Source organism: Trachurus trachurus (assembly GCF_905171665.1).
Source record: "Trachurus trachurus genome assembly, chromosome: 21".
In the NCBI taxonomy this organism is placed as follows: Eukaryota; Metazoa; Chordata; class Actinopteri; order Carangiformes; family Carangidae; genus Trachurus; species Trachurus trachurus.
In genome coordinates, this window is record NC_139899.1 from 32,287,263 (window position 1) to 32,303,850 (window position 16,588).

The following is a 16,588-nucleotide window of genomic DNA, read 5'->3' on the forward strand; positions in this document are numbered from 1 at the left end:
AACCCTTCCTTCCTTCCTTCCTTCCTTCCTTCCTTCCTTCCTTCCTTCCTTCCTTCCTTCCTTCCTTCCTTCCTTCCTTCCTTCCCTTCATCCTTCCTTCCTTCTTTCCTTCCTTCCTAGGAGAACAGGAGGGTTAAGGAAATCTGTGTCTACTGGTTGAGCATTGAGCTATGGAGCTCTTTATCATGGTTTCTGGTTTATTATGTCTATGATGAAATGAAAATTCGATGTGTGAATTACAACTCACTGCAGGACAAATCTACCTACACTGCAAAAACTCAAAATCTTTCCAAGAATATTTGTCTCATTTCTAGTCAAAACTAAACTCTTTTCACTTAAAATAAGATTCATCACTTAACAATGAACTTGTTTTTAGATCATTTTCATTTGTTTCAAACTAATTTTCACTTGAAATAAGTAGAAAAATCTGCCAGTGAAAGCAAGTTTTTTGTGCTTGTAATAAGAAAGAAAAAGTTGCTCCACTATCAGATTTTTCTACTTATTTCAAGTGAAAATCTCCTTTAAAGAAGTAAAAAGTGTCTAAAAACAAGCTGCTTTTTATGTGATGAGTCTTATTTTAAGTAGAATGAGATTAGTTTTGACTAGAAATGACATTTTGACTCGAGATAAGACAAATATTCTTGGTAAGATTTTGAGTTTTTGCAGTGATACGGGTCTGAATAAAGAAACCTGAGCCTGAGCCTGAGCTGTGTTGGTCCTCAGGTGAGCAGCGCTGCAGACTGCCTGGCCTTCATGCAGGGCGGCTGCGAGCTGAAGAAGATCCGGCCCAACTCCAGAGTCTACTGCCGCTTCTACACGCTGGACCCGGACCTGAGCTGCCTGCGCTGGGAGCCGTCTAAGAAGGACGGGGACCGCGCGCGGCTGGACGTGTCCAGCATCAGGGAGGTCCGCACCGGGAAGAGCACCGAGACATTCCTCCACAACGGCCCGCTGTCCGAACACCTGGCTGAGGAGGCGGCCTTCTCCATCATCCACGGGGACGAGTACCAGGTGAGGGGGGAGGGGAGATTTTCTTAGTATGATTACTGTCAGAGAAATAATCACGATTATACCATGGTCTGGGTGAATCCTCGATTCTGATTGGCTGCTGGGTGTCCATTAAAAAGTGATAATGGACACCTATAAAGATGTTCCGGTCAAATAGCCTGATTACGTTCTAAATATTACTGCGCTGGCTCAAACGCTTGTTAGTAACCACGGCAACGGACACTCGGACCATAACAACTTTTTTTCAGCGCATCACGGCACTGGAGTCTGTAAACACACCAGCGGTAAGAAGCACTGGACCTCTGAAGAACTTTGTCACGTAACATTTAAGCCGTCACCTCACCTCCCTTCACTGATCAACTATCAGGCTGTGGCAGAGTCACCATGGCAACACGCTGCCGTCACAGCGAGTCCCTCTTTTTTTTAATTTTAATCACCGACTAGAGTTATTAAATAGTCCGCTCAGCCGCTTATTGTGAAAGACGTGTGATTTTAACGGTAAAAACAACATTAAATCATAAGTGAATGATTTAATATGTATTTTTTTCGTAAGTGACCATGGTATAAGCGGGATAATGCCCTTCGAGGTGTCCGATTATCAGAAATGAATGGACACCTCGACGCGGAGGCCATTATCCCTTACTTATTATGCATTAAAGCCCCTGTACGGAGCTTTTAACTGGATACGCAAAAGTCTGTGGTTTCTGCCGATGTGTCTCTGTTACCTACAACAGCAAATGAGCCCATCAGTGTGAAGATACGCTATTTCTAAGTCGTCTAATTCTAGACCTCTGGAAGGCACGGACCACTGATGAAACGAGACGAAACGATACATTACGCTGCTGAAAAAAAAGTCCCGTCTTCTTTCCGACGTTTCCAAAACAAATCTACACAAACGTCTTCATGACAGAGGGAAATGCAGTCTTCATTCCGGCAAAACATCACTGCTTTCGTCCACAGGGGGCGCCAAAATCAACACTAAATGAAAAGTCTGTACAGGGGCTTTAAAGCAGTACTAAAGAACTTTCAGTTTTGGTTGAGTTTGGCGGCGCCAGTGGCCCAAAGCGGTAGTGTTTTGCCTGAAGGAAGACTCCATTTCCCATGAGCACTAGCGCGTAGCACCGTAAACATCCTGATCTCCCGGTGCACGGAAATTAACAGAAGACGTCCAAACTAAGTTTCTGTTACCAGCGGATCATTTCACAGTAAACACACATACACAATCATTGCTGCTCCCTCCTCCTCGTGACTCGCGAAAGTGAAAGTGAAACTTAAGTGAGAGCCGGTGTCCTACCATGCTCCTCAAAGCTGCTTAGTGCCAGTGATGGAGATACAGACCATAATGATACAGACCCCCTCAGGCCATGACAGAGGTGTCATTCAACTTGTTGTAAGTCGATATATCATCACAAAAGTTATGAAAATATTATATGAAGGTTGAAAAGTTCCTTAGTGCTGGTTTCAGTAATTTCACAACACTATGAATGTGTAAAATCAAATATAGTCAAAATATAATTACATTGATATATACACAAAATATTTAGGTATCTATTAATATAGGATCAATTATTATTATTTTTTTTCTCTTTCTTTTTCTCGTATTTACAACAGTAGGCACTTTACTCCATGCACTTTAAAAATAGCACTTTATGACAGATACAGCCTGATGACGCACTTTAGTGAATCTCAAATAGCATTTACGACATTTATTGTTGGATAAATGCACTTTAACATCTCACCTCTCTTGTTCCTTCCACCGTTATGGGATGTATTGTATTTGTGTTATGCTCATCATTTGTTTTCTCTTTATCTAACTGTAATTTTATTTGTGGACTATGGGACTGCAGAGGGAAATTAACTCTTGAGCTAAATCTGCAACATATTATTATTTTCTGTTCATGAAAATGCAGAGTCCCATTACAAATAAACTAATAACTGAAATGAAATGAATGAAATGGAAACGGATATGTTCAACCAGCTGTGTGATGTTCTCAAACCGAAATGAGTGTTTCCACTTCCACTTCCACTTTTGTGATACACTTTTATATCGATTCGTCTGAAAAAACCCACCGCATGAGAGAGTAAAAATGTTTTAGTGATATTTGAGAGGTTTTTCCAAATGTAGGTGTTTCTATTGGCAGTTTTTTATTGCGATATTAAAGGGATAGTAGCATTTTTTTTAAAGTGGGGTTGTATGATCTCCAAATAGCCCCTAAGTAGCCTACTTTAATTGCAGTAGAAGACTCTCTGCACTCCTCCCGTTAGCAACGCCAGCCCATAATAGCCCTGCCCAGAGATTTACAATATACAGTGTTGTGAACAGACCCAAAGAAACGGCCTATTTTCACGGCCTTAAAGAGGTTTTACCTGGAAAAAAAATCGTTCGCTATAATACAATTTTTTCCAGCCCTTCAAAGTGCAGGAAAAACACAGTTTTTATTTGGACCTAACCAACTCACGTATCCCTCCGCCCAGGGTTAGCGCCCGCCGATCAGCAGTTGGTTCGGTCCAAATAAAAACTGTGTTTTTCCTGAACTTTGAAGGGCTGGAAAAAATTATATTATAGCGAACAATGGAACTGTGTATTTTTTTTTTCAGGTAAAACCTCTTTTAGGCCGTGAAAATAGGCCGTTTCTTTGGGTCTGTTCACAACACTGTATGTTGTAAATCTCTGGGCAGGGCTATTATGGGCTGGCGTTGCTAACGGGAGGAGTGCAGAGAGTCTGCTACTGCAATTAAAGTACTTAGGGGCTATTTGGAGATCATACAACCCCACTTTTAAAAAAAATGCTACTATCCCTTTAATGTTTTGTGTATTTCTAGGTGAAACAGAAACGCAGCTACTGATCCGGTCTCTGTCCTCTGTCCCTCCCACAGTCTCTGGACCTGGTGGCGCTGTCTGCAGATGTGGCCAACATCTGGGTGACGGGGCTGCGCTACCTGCTGGCCCACCCCTCGGTGGTGGCCGGCGCCGGGGGAGGAGGGGGAGTCGGCGGGGTGCTGAGCGAAGGGGGGGGGCTGTCGGTGGAGGGGAGTCTGGGCAGCAAGATGAGGAGCGAGTGGCTCACGGCCGAGTTCGCACAGGTGGACGAGGACGGGTACGGCATCGTGACGGAAGACGTCGCCGTCGCCACCATCTGCAAACTGTGTCCTGGCATCAAGGAGGCCAAGGTGAGGGGGAGGGGCCTCAGGGGCACACTGCAAAAACTCTACATCTTTCCGAGAATATTTGTCTTATTTCTTGTCAAAATGTCTCATTTCTGGTCAAAACTAATCTCTTTCCACTTTAAATAAGACTCATCACCTAAAAATGAACTTGTTTTTAGATCATTTTCACTTGTTTCAAACTAATTTTCACTTGAAAGAAGTAGAAAAATCTGCCAGTGAAAGCAGGTTTTTTTGTGCTTGTAATAAAGTGAAATAGCATAGATCCAAGTGTGCGGAGATCTTTTTCTTCAGTTTGTGCTTGAAATAAGAAAGAAAAACTTGCTCCACTATCAGATTTTTCTACTTATTTCAAGTGAAAATGATCTAAAAACAAGTTAATTTTTAGGTGATGAGTCTTATTTTAAGTGGAAAGAGATTAGTTTTGACTAGAAATTAGACATTTTGACAAGAAATAAGACAAATATTCTTGGAAAGATATTTCGTTTTTGCAGTGCAGTCTCTAAAAGTCCTAGACAAAAAAAACCCAACACACACCACCATTGCACTGCAAAGTCTTACCAAGAATATTATATAGTCTTATTTCTAGTCAAAATGTAAAAAAAAACAAAAAAAACAAGCTACTTTTTAATGTGATGAGTCTTATTTTAAGTAGAATGAGACTTGTTTTGCCTAGAAATAAGACAAATATTCTTGGTAAGATTTTGAGTTTTTGCAGTGGCAGAGATGGACATAGTACTCGACCCCAGTACTTGAGTAAGAGTACAAATACTACTGGTCAAAATTTACTCTGTTAACAAGTAAAAGTAGCTCAGTCGACATGTTACTCCAGTTAGAGTAAAAAAAGTACTTGCTTTCAAATGAAATTTAAATGAATTTAAGGACCTTTTAACTCTTGTTTCTGAGAATTAACTCAGATAAGAACAAGGATTTCCTGAAAGTTCCTCCGGATCATCATCAGATTCAGACTGAGACTCAGCGGATTCTTTTCTTTTTTCTCCTGATGGAGCCACACTGTAAAAACTCAATCTCTTACCAAGAACATTTGTCTCATTTCTAGTCGAAACAATCTAATACTACTTAAAATAAGACTCATCACATTAAAAAGCAGCTTGTTCTTAGACACTTTTTACTTCTTTCAAGCAGATTTTCACTTGAAATAAGTAGAAAAGTCTGATAGTGGAGCAAGTTTTTCTTTCTTATTACAAGCACAAAAAATGTCCTTTCACTGGCAGATTTTTCTACTTATTTCAAGTGAAAATTAGTTTGAAACAAGTGAAAAAGATCTAAAAACAAGTTACTTTTTAGGTGATGAGTCTGATTTTAAGTGGAACAAGTTTAGTTTTTACTAGAAATGAGACATTTTGACAAGAAATAAGACAAATATTCTTGGAAAGATGTAGAGTTTTTGCAGTGGTTTCCTTCTTTGACAAACACAGCTTGTGTCCAATAGTGTTTTAGAAAAAAAAAGAAAGAAAAAAGAGCAGACCTGAAAGTAACAAGTACTTTTCAGCCTTCCTAGAAATTAATTCGAGTAAAAGTAAAAATATTTGTCTTGGAAATGTATTCAAGTAAGAGTAATAAGTACCAAAGAAATCTAATACTCAAGCAAAGTACAAATCCTCCTCTCTCCTCCTGGTCACAAAGAGACGCTCCGTTGTCGTGGAAACAGACGAGCGTGTGAGCTCAGACAGGTGAGATCGGTCCTGACGACCTGAGAGAGGAAGAAGAGCCAGAGCTGAGAGCGGTTGGTTTTATTGTCTCTGGATCCCCTCAGATCTCTGATCACTGCTCTGTGAGACGTTTATCTGCAGCCTGTCGACTTTAATCCTTCTGTTTAATAACATGCACACTAAAAAACTCCTGGGTCAAAAACAACCCCATAATGGGTTATTTTAACCCAACATTTAGGTTAAAGTGTACTGTACCCAGAGCGGGATTCAAGCCTTCAATACTCTGGTTACTGATCAACACAATTACCGTATTTCAGTAAATGAAACTTATACACACTGCCCGTCCAAAAAAAAGTCACCAGTTGGATTTAACTAAGCTAATAGGTAAGATGAGCCTCCCATTGGATAATTACCTCATGGATGATTATGTTTCAGCTGGCAACAACTTATTTAACCCTATAACTGATGCAGTCTCATTTCTTAAACAACCATGTTGGAAGACACATCCTGTGGTCGTGGAGAAGATGTGGTCAAATTATTGACATCAAGCAAATAAAACATCAAAGTGAGATTGCTGAGACTTCTAAAATTGGGTTAAGAACTGTCCAACGCATTATTAAAGACTAGAAGGAGAGTGGGGAACCATCATCTTCAAGGAAGAAATGTGGTCCAATGAGTTCATATCTTAATCCCATTGAGAACAAAGCTTAAGGTGTGTGTGAGAAAGCTGTTGTTGAGGTTTGAACTGGTGCTGCTCTGTGTCTCCATGTTTGGACTGATCACTGGAGACTCTGGAGGCAAAAGTCCTCCTGTAACTCTCTTCAATGAACCTCAGACTCAGGAGCAGAAGAAAGAACCAACAGTTAGTGAAGATAACTCCTTTACTTGTCAGGCAGCCAAATCCAGTTAGGGGAAAAACACAAAAAAACAATGTCCAAGATTATAGGCAAAGTAAAAAAACCAGGCAGGCAAACACTAGACTAGTGATTGTTCATATTATAAATGTGTTTTTAACCCAGAAAATGGGTTACTCGTTGAAAAATAACCCACAATTTTGACCGAACACAAGCAACCCAGTAATTGGGTTGAAGAAGTAACCCAAGAGTTTTTAGTGTGTAACAAAGAAAATGGGTAACTCTTTGGAAAATAACCCAGAAATGGTATATATGCCAAAACAGCCCAAGAATTGGGTTAAAGTATTAGCTCTATAACCCAGAAATTGGGTTAAAGAAATAACCCAGGAGTTTTTAGTGTGTGGCAATAAAAACTTCACATTAATAAGACGACTGAATATCAGACTTATACTGTACACCACCAGGACTTTGATACTGTTGGTTAAAAGCATTTCATACTTGAGTTAAACAACACTACTGAACCAGGACCAGAGTCACTGATGAGTTCATGTTGGAGAATAAAAAGAGAAAATGTTTTTTATGTTTGTACCAAAGACAGAAAAACAGAAACTGAAACAAGTTTAAACCTCCTGACTCATCCCTGCAGCTCTTTATGTGATGTGTTCAAGGATCGTGGGACGTATTAGACTCCTGAACCCTGTCTGCAGCAGCACAATGACATGAAAATTAGTTTTACTTTATCACAAGTCAGTGCTGCTTTTCTGTGATGCGTTCAAGGTCACCTGAGGGAATCCGTCGTTACAGATCACAGAGAATAAAAAGCAACACGAGCTCTTCTGACTTTAAGATGTTTAAGATGTTTAAGGAGCAAACTACATCACAGTGACGTCACATCTTCTGTATTTACCGACTTTATTGTCAGACACAAAGTGAACACAGACGGTTTTTAATGAATCTGAGTTTTTACAAAACCTGGAAGGAGATAAAAGAGAAACAGAGAGAAGAGGATGAAAGGAGGAGGAGGAGGAGGAGAAGGAGAAGGAGGAGGAGGAGGAGGAGACAGAGACCTGGTTATTGGGAGGAGATGATACAGAGCTGTGTTGTTGAATGTGGGTCACTGTGATGTCATCACTGAGGAGACCACTCGTCTCCTTCATTCACCTCCTCCATCTTCATCTTCTTCTCCATCTCCTTCATCCACCTGTCTCCCTCTTTCACCTCCTCCACCCACGTCCTTCATCCTCCTCCTCCTCCTTCATCTACCTCCTTGTATCCTTCTCCACCTCCATCTCGTTCTTTCACCTCCTCCTTGTCTCTTCCTCCTTCATCCACCTCCTCTTCTCCATCTCCTTCATTCACCTCCTCCTCCTCCTTCATCCACCTCTGTCTCGTTCTTTCACCTCCTCCTCCTCCTCCTTCATCCACCTCTGTCTCGTTCTTTCACCTCCTCCTGCACCTCCTCCTCCTTCATCCTCCTCCTTGTCTTGTTCATCCACCTCCTCTTCTCCTTCCTTCACCTCCTCTGTCTCCTTCATCCTCCTCCTCCTCCTCCTCCTGCTCCTTCCTCCACCTCCTTGTCTCCTTCCTCCACCTCCGTCTCGTTCTTTCACCTCCTCCTTGTCTCTTCCTCCTTCATCCACCTCCTCTTCTCCATCTCCTTCATTCACCTCCTCCTCCTCCTTCATCCACCTCTGTCTCGTTCTTTCACCTCCTCCTGCACCTCCTCCTCCTTCATCCTCCTCCGTGTCTTGTTCATCCACCTCCTCTTCTCCTTCCTTCACCTCCTCTGTCTCCTTCATCCTCCTCCTCCTCCTCCTCCTGCTCCTTCCTCCACCTCCTTGTCTCCTTCCTCCTCCTCCTGCTCCTTCCTCCACCTCCTTGTCTCCTTCCTCCTCCTCCTGCTCCTTCCTCCACCTCCTTGTCTCCTTCCTCCACCTCCTTGTCTCCTTCCTCCACCTCCTTGTCTCCTTCCTCCTCCTCCTTGTCTCCTCCTCCTCCTCCTGCTCCTTCCTCCACCTCCTTGTCTCCTTCCTCCTCCTCCTGCTCCTTCCTCCACCTCCTTGTCTCCTTCCTCCTCCTCCTGCTCCTTCCTCCACCTCCTTGTCTCCTTCCTCCACCTCCTTGTCTCCTTCCTCCACCTCCTTGTCTCCTTCCTCCACCTCCTTGTCTCCTCCTCCTCCTCCTGCTCCTTCCTCCACCTCCTTGTCTCCTTCCTCCACCTCCTTGTCTCCTTCCTCCACCTCCTTGTCTCCTTCCTCCACCTCCTCCTCCTTCCTCCACCTCCTTGTCTCCTTCCTCCACCTCCTTGTCTCCTTCCTCCACCTCCTCCTCCTTCCTCCACCTCCTTGTCTCCTTCCTCCACCTCCTTGTCTCCTTCCTCCACCTCCTTGTCTCCTTCCTCCTCCTCCTCCTCCTTCCTCCACCTCCTTGTCTCCTCCTCCTCCTCCTCCTCCTCCTGCTCCTTCCTCCACCTCCTTGTCTCCTTCCTCCACCTCCTTGTCTCCTTCCTCCTCCTCCTCCTCCTTCCTCCACCTCCTTGTCTCCTCCTCCTCCTCCTCCTCCTCCTCCTCCTTCCTCCACCTCCTTGTCTCCTCCTCCTCCTCCTCCTCCTCCTGCTCCTTCCTCCACCTCCTTGTCTCCTTCCTCCACCTCCTTGTCTCCTTCCTCCTCCTCCTGCTCCTTCCTCCACCTCCTTGTCTCCTTCCTCCACCTCCTTGTCTCCTTCCTCCACCTCCTTGTCTCCTTCCTCCTCCTCCTTGTCTCCTTCCTCCTCCTCCTGCTCCTTCCTCCTCCTCCTGCTCCTTCCTCCACCTCCTTGTCTCCTTCCTCCTCCTCCTGCTCCTTCCTCCACCTCCTTGTCTCCTTCCTCCTCCTCCTGCTCCTTCCTCCTCCTCCTGCTCCTTCCTCCACCTCCTTGTCTCCTTCCTCCACCTCCTTGTCTCCTTCCTCCACCTCCTTGTCTCCTTCCTCCTCCTCCTGCTCCTTCCTCCTCCTCCTTGTCTCCTCCTCCTCCTCCTGCTCCTTCCTCCACCTCCTTGTCTCCTTCCTCCACCTCCTGCTCCTTCATCCTCCTCCTCCTATAAATATCTGGGCGTCTACGTGGACGCTACTTTGTCCTGGAGTGTACTGTACATGTAGACTTTATTTGTAGCAAGGTACAACAACAACGTATTTATTTTTTGAGAAGATTGAGGTCATTTGGAGCAAACAAACACTGCATCCCGTTATTATTATTTCAATCTATAGTGCAGAGTGTTATGCAGTACGGAATTAGTGCCTGGTTTAGTTGTTTGTCTGTCCAACTTAAAACCAAACCAACCAGACTGCTACATGTCTGCTCAAATATTGTGGGTCAAACTTTGGAGTTACATTTTCAAGCAGCATACACTAAAAGAATGTTGTCTCTTGCAAGTAATATCTCATCTGACCCCTCTCACGTGTTATTGGAGGAATATCAGCTTCTGCCATCAAACAGAAGATTTAGAGTTCCAGGCTGAGGAACTCTTCTGTCCCTCAGTCTGTCAAACTGTTAAATCAGAGTTTGGTCTCTAAGTACAGTCGACCCTAGGGATCATGTACAGACTGAGCACTGGGTGTTGCACCAAAGACACATTGTAATGTTGGATTTATGCTGTGAATGGAGTTAGGAGGTAGTTTGTGTTTTTCTTTAAATGTGACGTTTGAGGGTAACATTTATGCTTTCTGTAAATGTATGCTTTTGGTATTTTAAATAATTAAAAAATTCTCAAAAAAAAAAAGTTTTTTTTTTAAATTCTACAAAAAAGTGGTAAGATTTCTGAAAATAGATATAAAAATAAAGTTAAAAATGTTCTAGAAAAAAAGTGGTAAACATTTATCAAAAACAGTTCTAGAAGAACCTGGTAAAAATTCTCAAAAAGCTTTAAAGGAAATTCAAAAAAAAAAAAAAAAAGCTGCAAAAAAAAGTGGTAATAATAATTCTCAAAAAAAAGTGTAAAAATTCTAGGAAAAAAAAGTGGTACAATTTCAAAGAAAAAAAAAAAAAAAAGTTAAAAAAAAAAATCCACAAAAAAGTGGTAAGATTTCTGAAAATAGATAGTTAAAAAATTTCTAGAAAAAAATGGTAAAATTTCTCAAAAACAGTTCTAGAAGAAATTCTCAAAAAGCTTTACAAAAATTCTTAAAAAAAAAGAAAAAAAGAAAGAAAGTGGTAATAATAATAAAGAATTCTGCAAAAGCGTTTGTTATTATTTGTGTGAAACTTTGGACGTCATGGGACGCAAGACAAATTTCAGAGTGATCTGACAATAAAGTGTAATCTTAATCTTATCTCCTCCTCCTCCTCCTCCCCAGGTGCGCCTGCGCTTCAAGGAGATCCAGCGCAGCAAGGAGAAGCTGACGTCCCACGTGCTGCGGGAGGAGTTCGAGGAGGCGTTCTGCGAGCTGTGCACGCGGCCGGACGTCTACTTCCTGCTGGTGCAGCTGTCCAAGGATCGCGAGTGTCTGGACCCTCAGGACCTGCGCCTCTTCCTGGAGACGGAGCAGGGGTTGTCCCTGGCGACGGCCGAGGGCTGCTGGGAGCTGCTGCGGCGCCACGAGCCCTCGGCGCACGGCCGGGAGCGCGGCCTGCTGGGGCTGGACGGCTTCGCCCGCTACCTGCAGTCGCCCGAGTGTCAGCTGCTGGACCCCGAGCAGCTGGGGGTGTGTCAGGACATGAACCTGCCGCTGTCACACTACTACATCAGGTCTGTTGGGCCAAAAATTCTTTAAAAAAAAAAGTTTTTAAAACAATTGTCAAAATTTTTTTTTTTTTTTTTTAATTCTACAAAAAAAGTGGTAAGATTTCTGAAAATAGATATAAAAATAAAGTTAAATAAAGTTAAACATTTTCTAGAAAAAAAGTGGTAAAATTTCTCAAAAACAGTTCTAGAAGAACCTGGTAAAAATTCTCAAAAAGCTTTAAAAAAATTGTAAAAAAAAAAAAAAAAGCGGCAAAAAAAAGAAAGTGGTAATAATAATAAAATTTCTAAAAAAAAAAAAGAAGTTTAAAATTCTAGAAAAAAAGTGGTAAAATTAAAAAAAAAAAATGGTACAATTTCTCCAAAAGCGTTTCTAGAAAAAAGTGGTAAAAATTCTCAAAAACAAAACAAAAAAATCTAAAAAAAAAAAAAAAAAAAAAAGTCCTACAATTAAAAATAAAAAGTGCTAATAATTATATAATAATAATAAAAATGTCTCCCAAAAAAAAAAGGTAAAAATTTCGAGAAAAAGTTGGGGACCCCCTTGAACCCTCTCAAGGACACCTTGAGAACCATTGTGTTAGGCTATGTCACTCATGCTGGTTAATCTACAGAAAAAAAAAAAATCTAAGTGGTAATAATAAAAAATGCTCAGAAAAGTTTAAAAATTCTAGAAAAAAGTGGTAATTTCTGAAAATAGATATAAAAATGAAATAAAATAAAGTTAAACATTTTCTAGAAAAAAGTGGTAAAATTTCTCAAAAACAGTTCTAGAAGAAACTGGTAAAAATTCTCAAAAAGCTTTAAAAAAAAATTCTAAAAAAAAGTGGTAATAATAACAATTTCTCAACAAAAAAAAAAAATTTTATTCTAGAAAAAAGTGGTAAAATTTCCCCCCAAAATGGTACAATTTCTCAAAAAGTGTTTCTAGAAAAAAGTGGTAAAAATTCTAAAAAAAAATTTTTTTTTTTTTTTTAATTCTACAAAAAAAGTGGTAATTTCTGAAAATAGATATAAAAATAAAGTTAAAAGTTTTCTAGAAAAAAATTTCTCAAAACACTTTTTCCACATTTGGTCACGTTACAGACACAAACTTAAATGTTTTTTATTGTGATTTGAAGTGACAGACCAACACCAAGTAGCGCATCATAGTGAAGTGGAAGGAAAATTATACAACATCAAAATCTTAAAGTTTGTGGTTGCAACGTGACAAAATGTGGTATGAAACTTTTGCGAGGTGCTGTAACGTGTGATAACATTGTGTAACATAGTGTAACATCTGGTCCCCCCCCAGCACCTCGTACCGCTCCTACCTGCTGGACGACCAGGTGCACGGCCGGGCCGACCTGGGCGGTCTGACCAAGGCGCTGCAGACCGGCTGCCGCTGCCTGGAGCTGGGCGTGACCGACGGCCCCGAGGGCGAGCCTCTGCTGGGGGTGGACTACGGCCCGGACATCCCCCGCCACCACCACCACCACCACCATCATCATCATCACCACGCCCCCGTCACCATCCGCTCGGCCCTGGAGGTGGTCAACAAGTACGCCTTCCTGACCTCGCCCTACCCGCTGCTGGTCTACCTGTGCCAGCGCTGCTCGCCGCCGCAGCAGCGCACCATGGCGCAGCACCTGAAGAAGGCAGGAAAATACACACTGGAGAAATATAAGCATTATATAGCATATAAGCAGTCTCTAAAAGTCCTAGACAAAAAACACAACACACACCACCATTGTAACATCTTGAAGAAATACAGTACACTGCAAAAACCTAAAATCTTTCCAAGAATATTTGTCTTATTTCTTGTCAAAACTAATCTCTTTCTACTTTAAATAAGACTCATCACCTAAAAATGAACTTGTTTATAGATCATTTTCACTTGTTTCAAACACATTTTCACTTAAAATAAGTAGAAAAATCTGCCAGTGAAAGCTTTTTGTGCTTGTAATAAGAAAGAAAAACTTACTCCAATATCCGATTTTTCTACTTATTTCAAGTGAAAATCTGCTTGAAAGAAGTAAAAAGTGTCTAAAAACAAGCTACTTTTAATGTGATGAGTTTTATTTCGACTACACTGCAAAAACTCAAAATCTTACCAAGAATATTTGTCTTATTTCTAGTCAAAACTAATCTCATTTTACTTAAAATAAGACTCATCACATTAAAAAGTAGCTTGTTTTTTGACTATTTTTTTTACTTCTTTCAAGCAGATTTTCACTTGAAATAAGCAGAAAAATCTGATAGTGGAGCAAGTTTTTCTTCCTTATTACAAGCACAAAAAACTGCTTTCACTGGCAGATTTTTCTACTTATTTCAAGTGAAAATTTGTTAGAAACAAGTGAAAATTGATGAAAAACTGTCCCTGAAGGCAACGCGCATCAGTGGTTTTGCATGAATTTCCCTCTAAAACAACTCTGTGTGGTAACGTTGTGTTATTATCTCATAGCGTGGTGAATGTGCAGGTCACAACTTGTCCACCAGAGCGTTGTGGAGTTGTTGGATTGTGTATTTGATGAGTTTGATGAGGGAAACCAAGAAATCCCATTAGCCTCCGTAGCGTAGCTCTGAGCAGCTCACCGCTCTGCTCCGCCGTTCTAAAAATAGCTTGCACCGACAATTAAAGGTAACGAACCTACTGCTATGACTATAGGGAATAAGGCAATGGGCCAATTTGACAAAATGTTGAACTATCCCTTTAACATCAACCTGCCTCGGGACAAAGGATGGAAATTAGCTGATTGCTATAATAATCCTGCGTATAATTTACACTAAAGTGTTTTTTATTGTGGTCCCCTGATTTTTTATCAAAATAAATATTAATTCCTTCCTTCATTCCTTCCAGGTGTTTGGCGCGCGGCTCTACACCCCCGAGGCGCTGCCGGTCAGCCTGGGGGGCCGCGCCACCACGCTGCCGTCCCCCGAGCAGCTGAGGGGCCGGGTCCTCCTGGTGGGGAAGAAGCTGCCGCCGGACCAGGACGGGTCCGACGGCGAGGTGTCCGAGGAGGACGAGGAGATCGGCGGCGGCGGTCCGCTGGCCGGGCGGCGGATGACCATCCCCGGAGAGGAGGAGCTGGGCGTCGTCCTGGTGGTGCCGCCGCCCTCGCAGCCCAGGAAGCTCCGCCTCCACAAGGAGCTGTCCGACCTGGTGGCCATCGCACGGACCGGCAGCCGCAGCTTCTACGCACAGAGAGTAAGACTGCACTGCAAAAACTCAACATCTTACCAAGAATATTTATAGTCTTATTTCTAGGCAAAATGTCATTTCTAGTCAAAACTAATCTCACTCTACTTAAAATAAGACTCATCACATTCAAAAGTAGCTTGTTTTTAGACACTTTTTACTTATTTCAATCATATTTTCACTTGAAATAAGTAGAAAAATCTGACAGTGGAGCAAGTTTTTCTTTCTTATTACAAGCACAAAAAACTTGCTTTCACTGGCAGATTTTTCTACTTATTTCAAGTGAAAATTAGTTTGAAACAAGTGAAAATGATCTAAAAACAAGTTAATTTGTAGGTGATGAGTCTTATTTAAAGTGGAAAGAGATTAGTTTTGACTAGAAATGAGACATTTTGACAAGAAATAAGACAAATATTCTTGGAAAGATGTAGAGTTTTTGCAGTGTGGGACGATATGCTTTTCTCCCGATTCAATTCTTCTATGATTTTTGGGATGGCGATTCGATTTAAATTGCGATTCTACGATATTGCCGATTCTCTCGATTTTTAGTCTTTAGCATTTTTAACATTTATCTGCACACAAATACTGTAGGAGCCTATAAATTAACATACTCCATTATAAAGTGAACTTAAACCCTTTTCAAAACCTGGACTCTCTGTATGTAAAAAAGGCTAACAAATGCACATTGTACAATATTTAAAGGGACAACGAGGAGTTTTGGAAAAGCGAAGTGTCTTCACACTACATTTATGAGCCTCCGCACCGTGAAATTCTTTGACCGGCGCAAGACAGACTCATGTTTTCATTCATCAAGAATTAAAGTCAGAGGTTGGAAGACGATCACATACCGTCGTAGTTCCCACCATAAACGGAGATTCGGCGGCGTTATTCTCATGACTCGCCACGAAACCGAAAGTAAAGAAACGCTGGTCGGCTCGCCCAGCATTTCCACCACCACTAATAATAACAAAATAACCATAGAGACAAAATGGGCCCATTAACAAGTGTGGGTACACTGTGCAAAAACTCTAAATCTTTCCAAGAATATTTGTCTCATTTCTAGTCAAAACTAAACTCTTTTCACTCAAAATAAGACTCATCACCTAACAATGAACTTGTTTTTAGATCATTTTCACTTGTTTCAAACAAATTCTCACTTGAAATCAGTAGAAAAATCTGCCAGTGAAAGTAAGTTTTTTGTGCTTGTAATAAGAAAGAAAAACTTGCTCCACTATCAGATTTTTCTACTTATTTCAAGTGAAAATCTGCTTTAAAGAAGTAAAAAGTGTCTAAAAACAAGCTGCTTTTTATGTGATGAGTCTTATTTTAAGTATAATGAGATTAGTTTTGACTAGAAACAAGACAAATATTCTTGGTAAGATTTTGAGTTTTTGCAGTGTAGCGTAGATTCATCCACATTAACATGAGACTTTTTTTTATAACCAAATAGAAACTCCTCGTTGTCCCTGTTAAAAATCGTCAAAAAAGATATTGCGATATTTATGTGAATCTATTTTTTTTCTTCTCCCACCCGTACCAGAGAGCCAATCAGAGGCCGGGGCAGCAGCAGCAGTCGCCGCCCAGCAGCCCGTCCTCCCCCGGCACGCCGCTGCCCCCCGAGCCGCCGTACTGGACGCTGTGCTCGCTGGGCGAGGGCGAGGGCGGCCGGCTGACCAGCGAGAGCCCCGAGGACCTCGTCACCTTCACCAAGCGCACGCTGACCCGGGTGCGGCCCAGCTCGGTGCGCCTCGACAGCAGCAACCCCAACCCGCAGGGCTACTGGAAGGGCGGCGTGCAGCTGGTGGCCTTGAACCAGCAGACGCCGGGCGCCATGTTGGACCTGCACCGCGGCCGCTTCTCGCAGAACGGCGGCTGCGGCTACGTGCTGCGCCCGGCCGTGATGAGGGACGAGGTGTCCTACTTCAGCGCCCACACGCAGGGCTGTGTCCCCGGCGTGCCCCCCCAGACGCTACGCATCAAGGTGAAGTGAAC

General features: G+C 42.2%; 1 protein-coding gene across 1 annotated transcript in view; it reads left to right on the forward strand.

The window, feature by feature from the left end:
• The window catches only part of plcl1 (phospholipase C like 1), a gene marked incomplete at its 5' end in the record, with an annotated part of 162,087 nt that overhangs the window by 109,792 nt on the left and 35,707 nt on the right, over positions 1 to 16,588 (forward strand). Inside the window, 6 exons of the mRNA XM_083996071.1 lie at positions 724 to 1,011; positions 3,886 to 4,179; positions 11,033 to 11,424; positions 12,713 to 13,055; positions 14,258 to 14,605; positions 16,137 to 16,577. Of these exons, the coding sequence (XP_083852197.1) occupies positions 724 to 1,011; positions 3,886 to 4,179; positions 11,033 to 11,424; positions 12,713 to 13,055; positions 14,258 to 14,605; positions 16,137 to 16,577 (2,106 nt within the window). The remainder of the gene's footprint in view (positions 1 to 723; positions 1,012 to 3,885; positions 4,180 to 11,032; positions 11,425 to 12,712; positions 13,056 to 14,257; positions 14,606 to 16,136; positions 16,578 to 16,588) is intronic.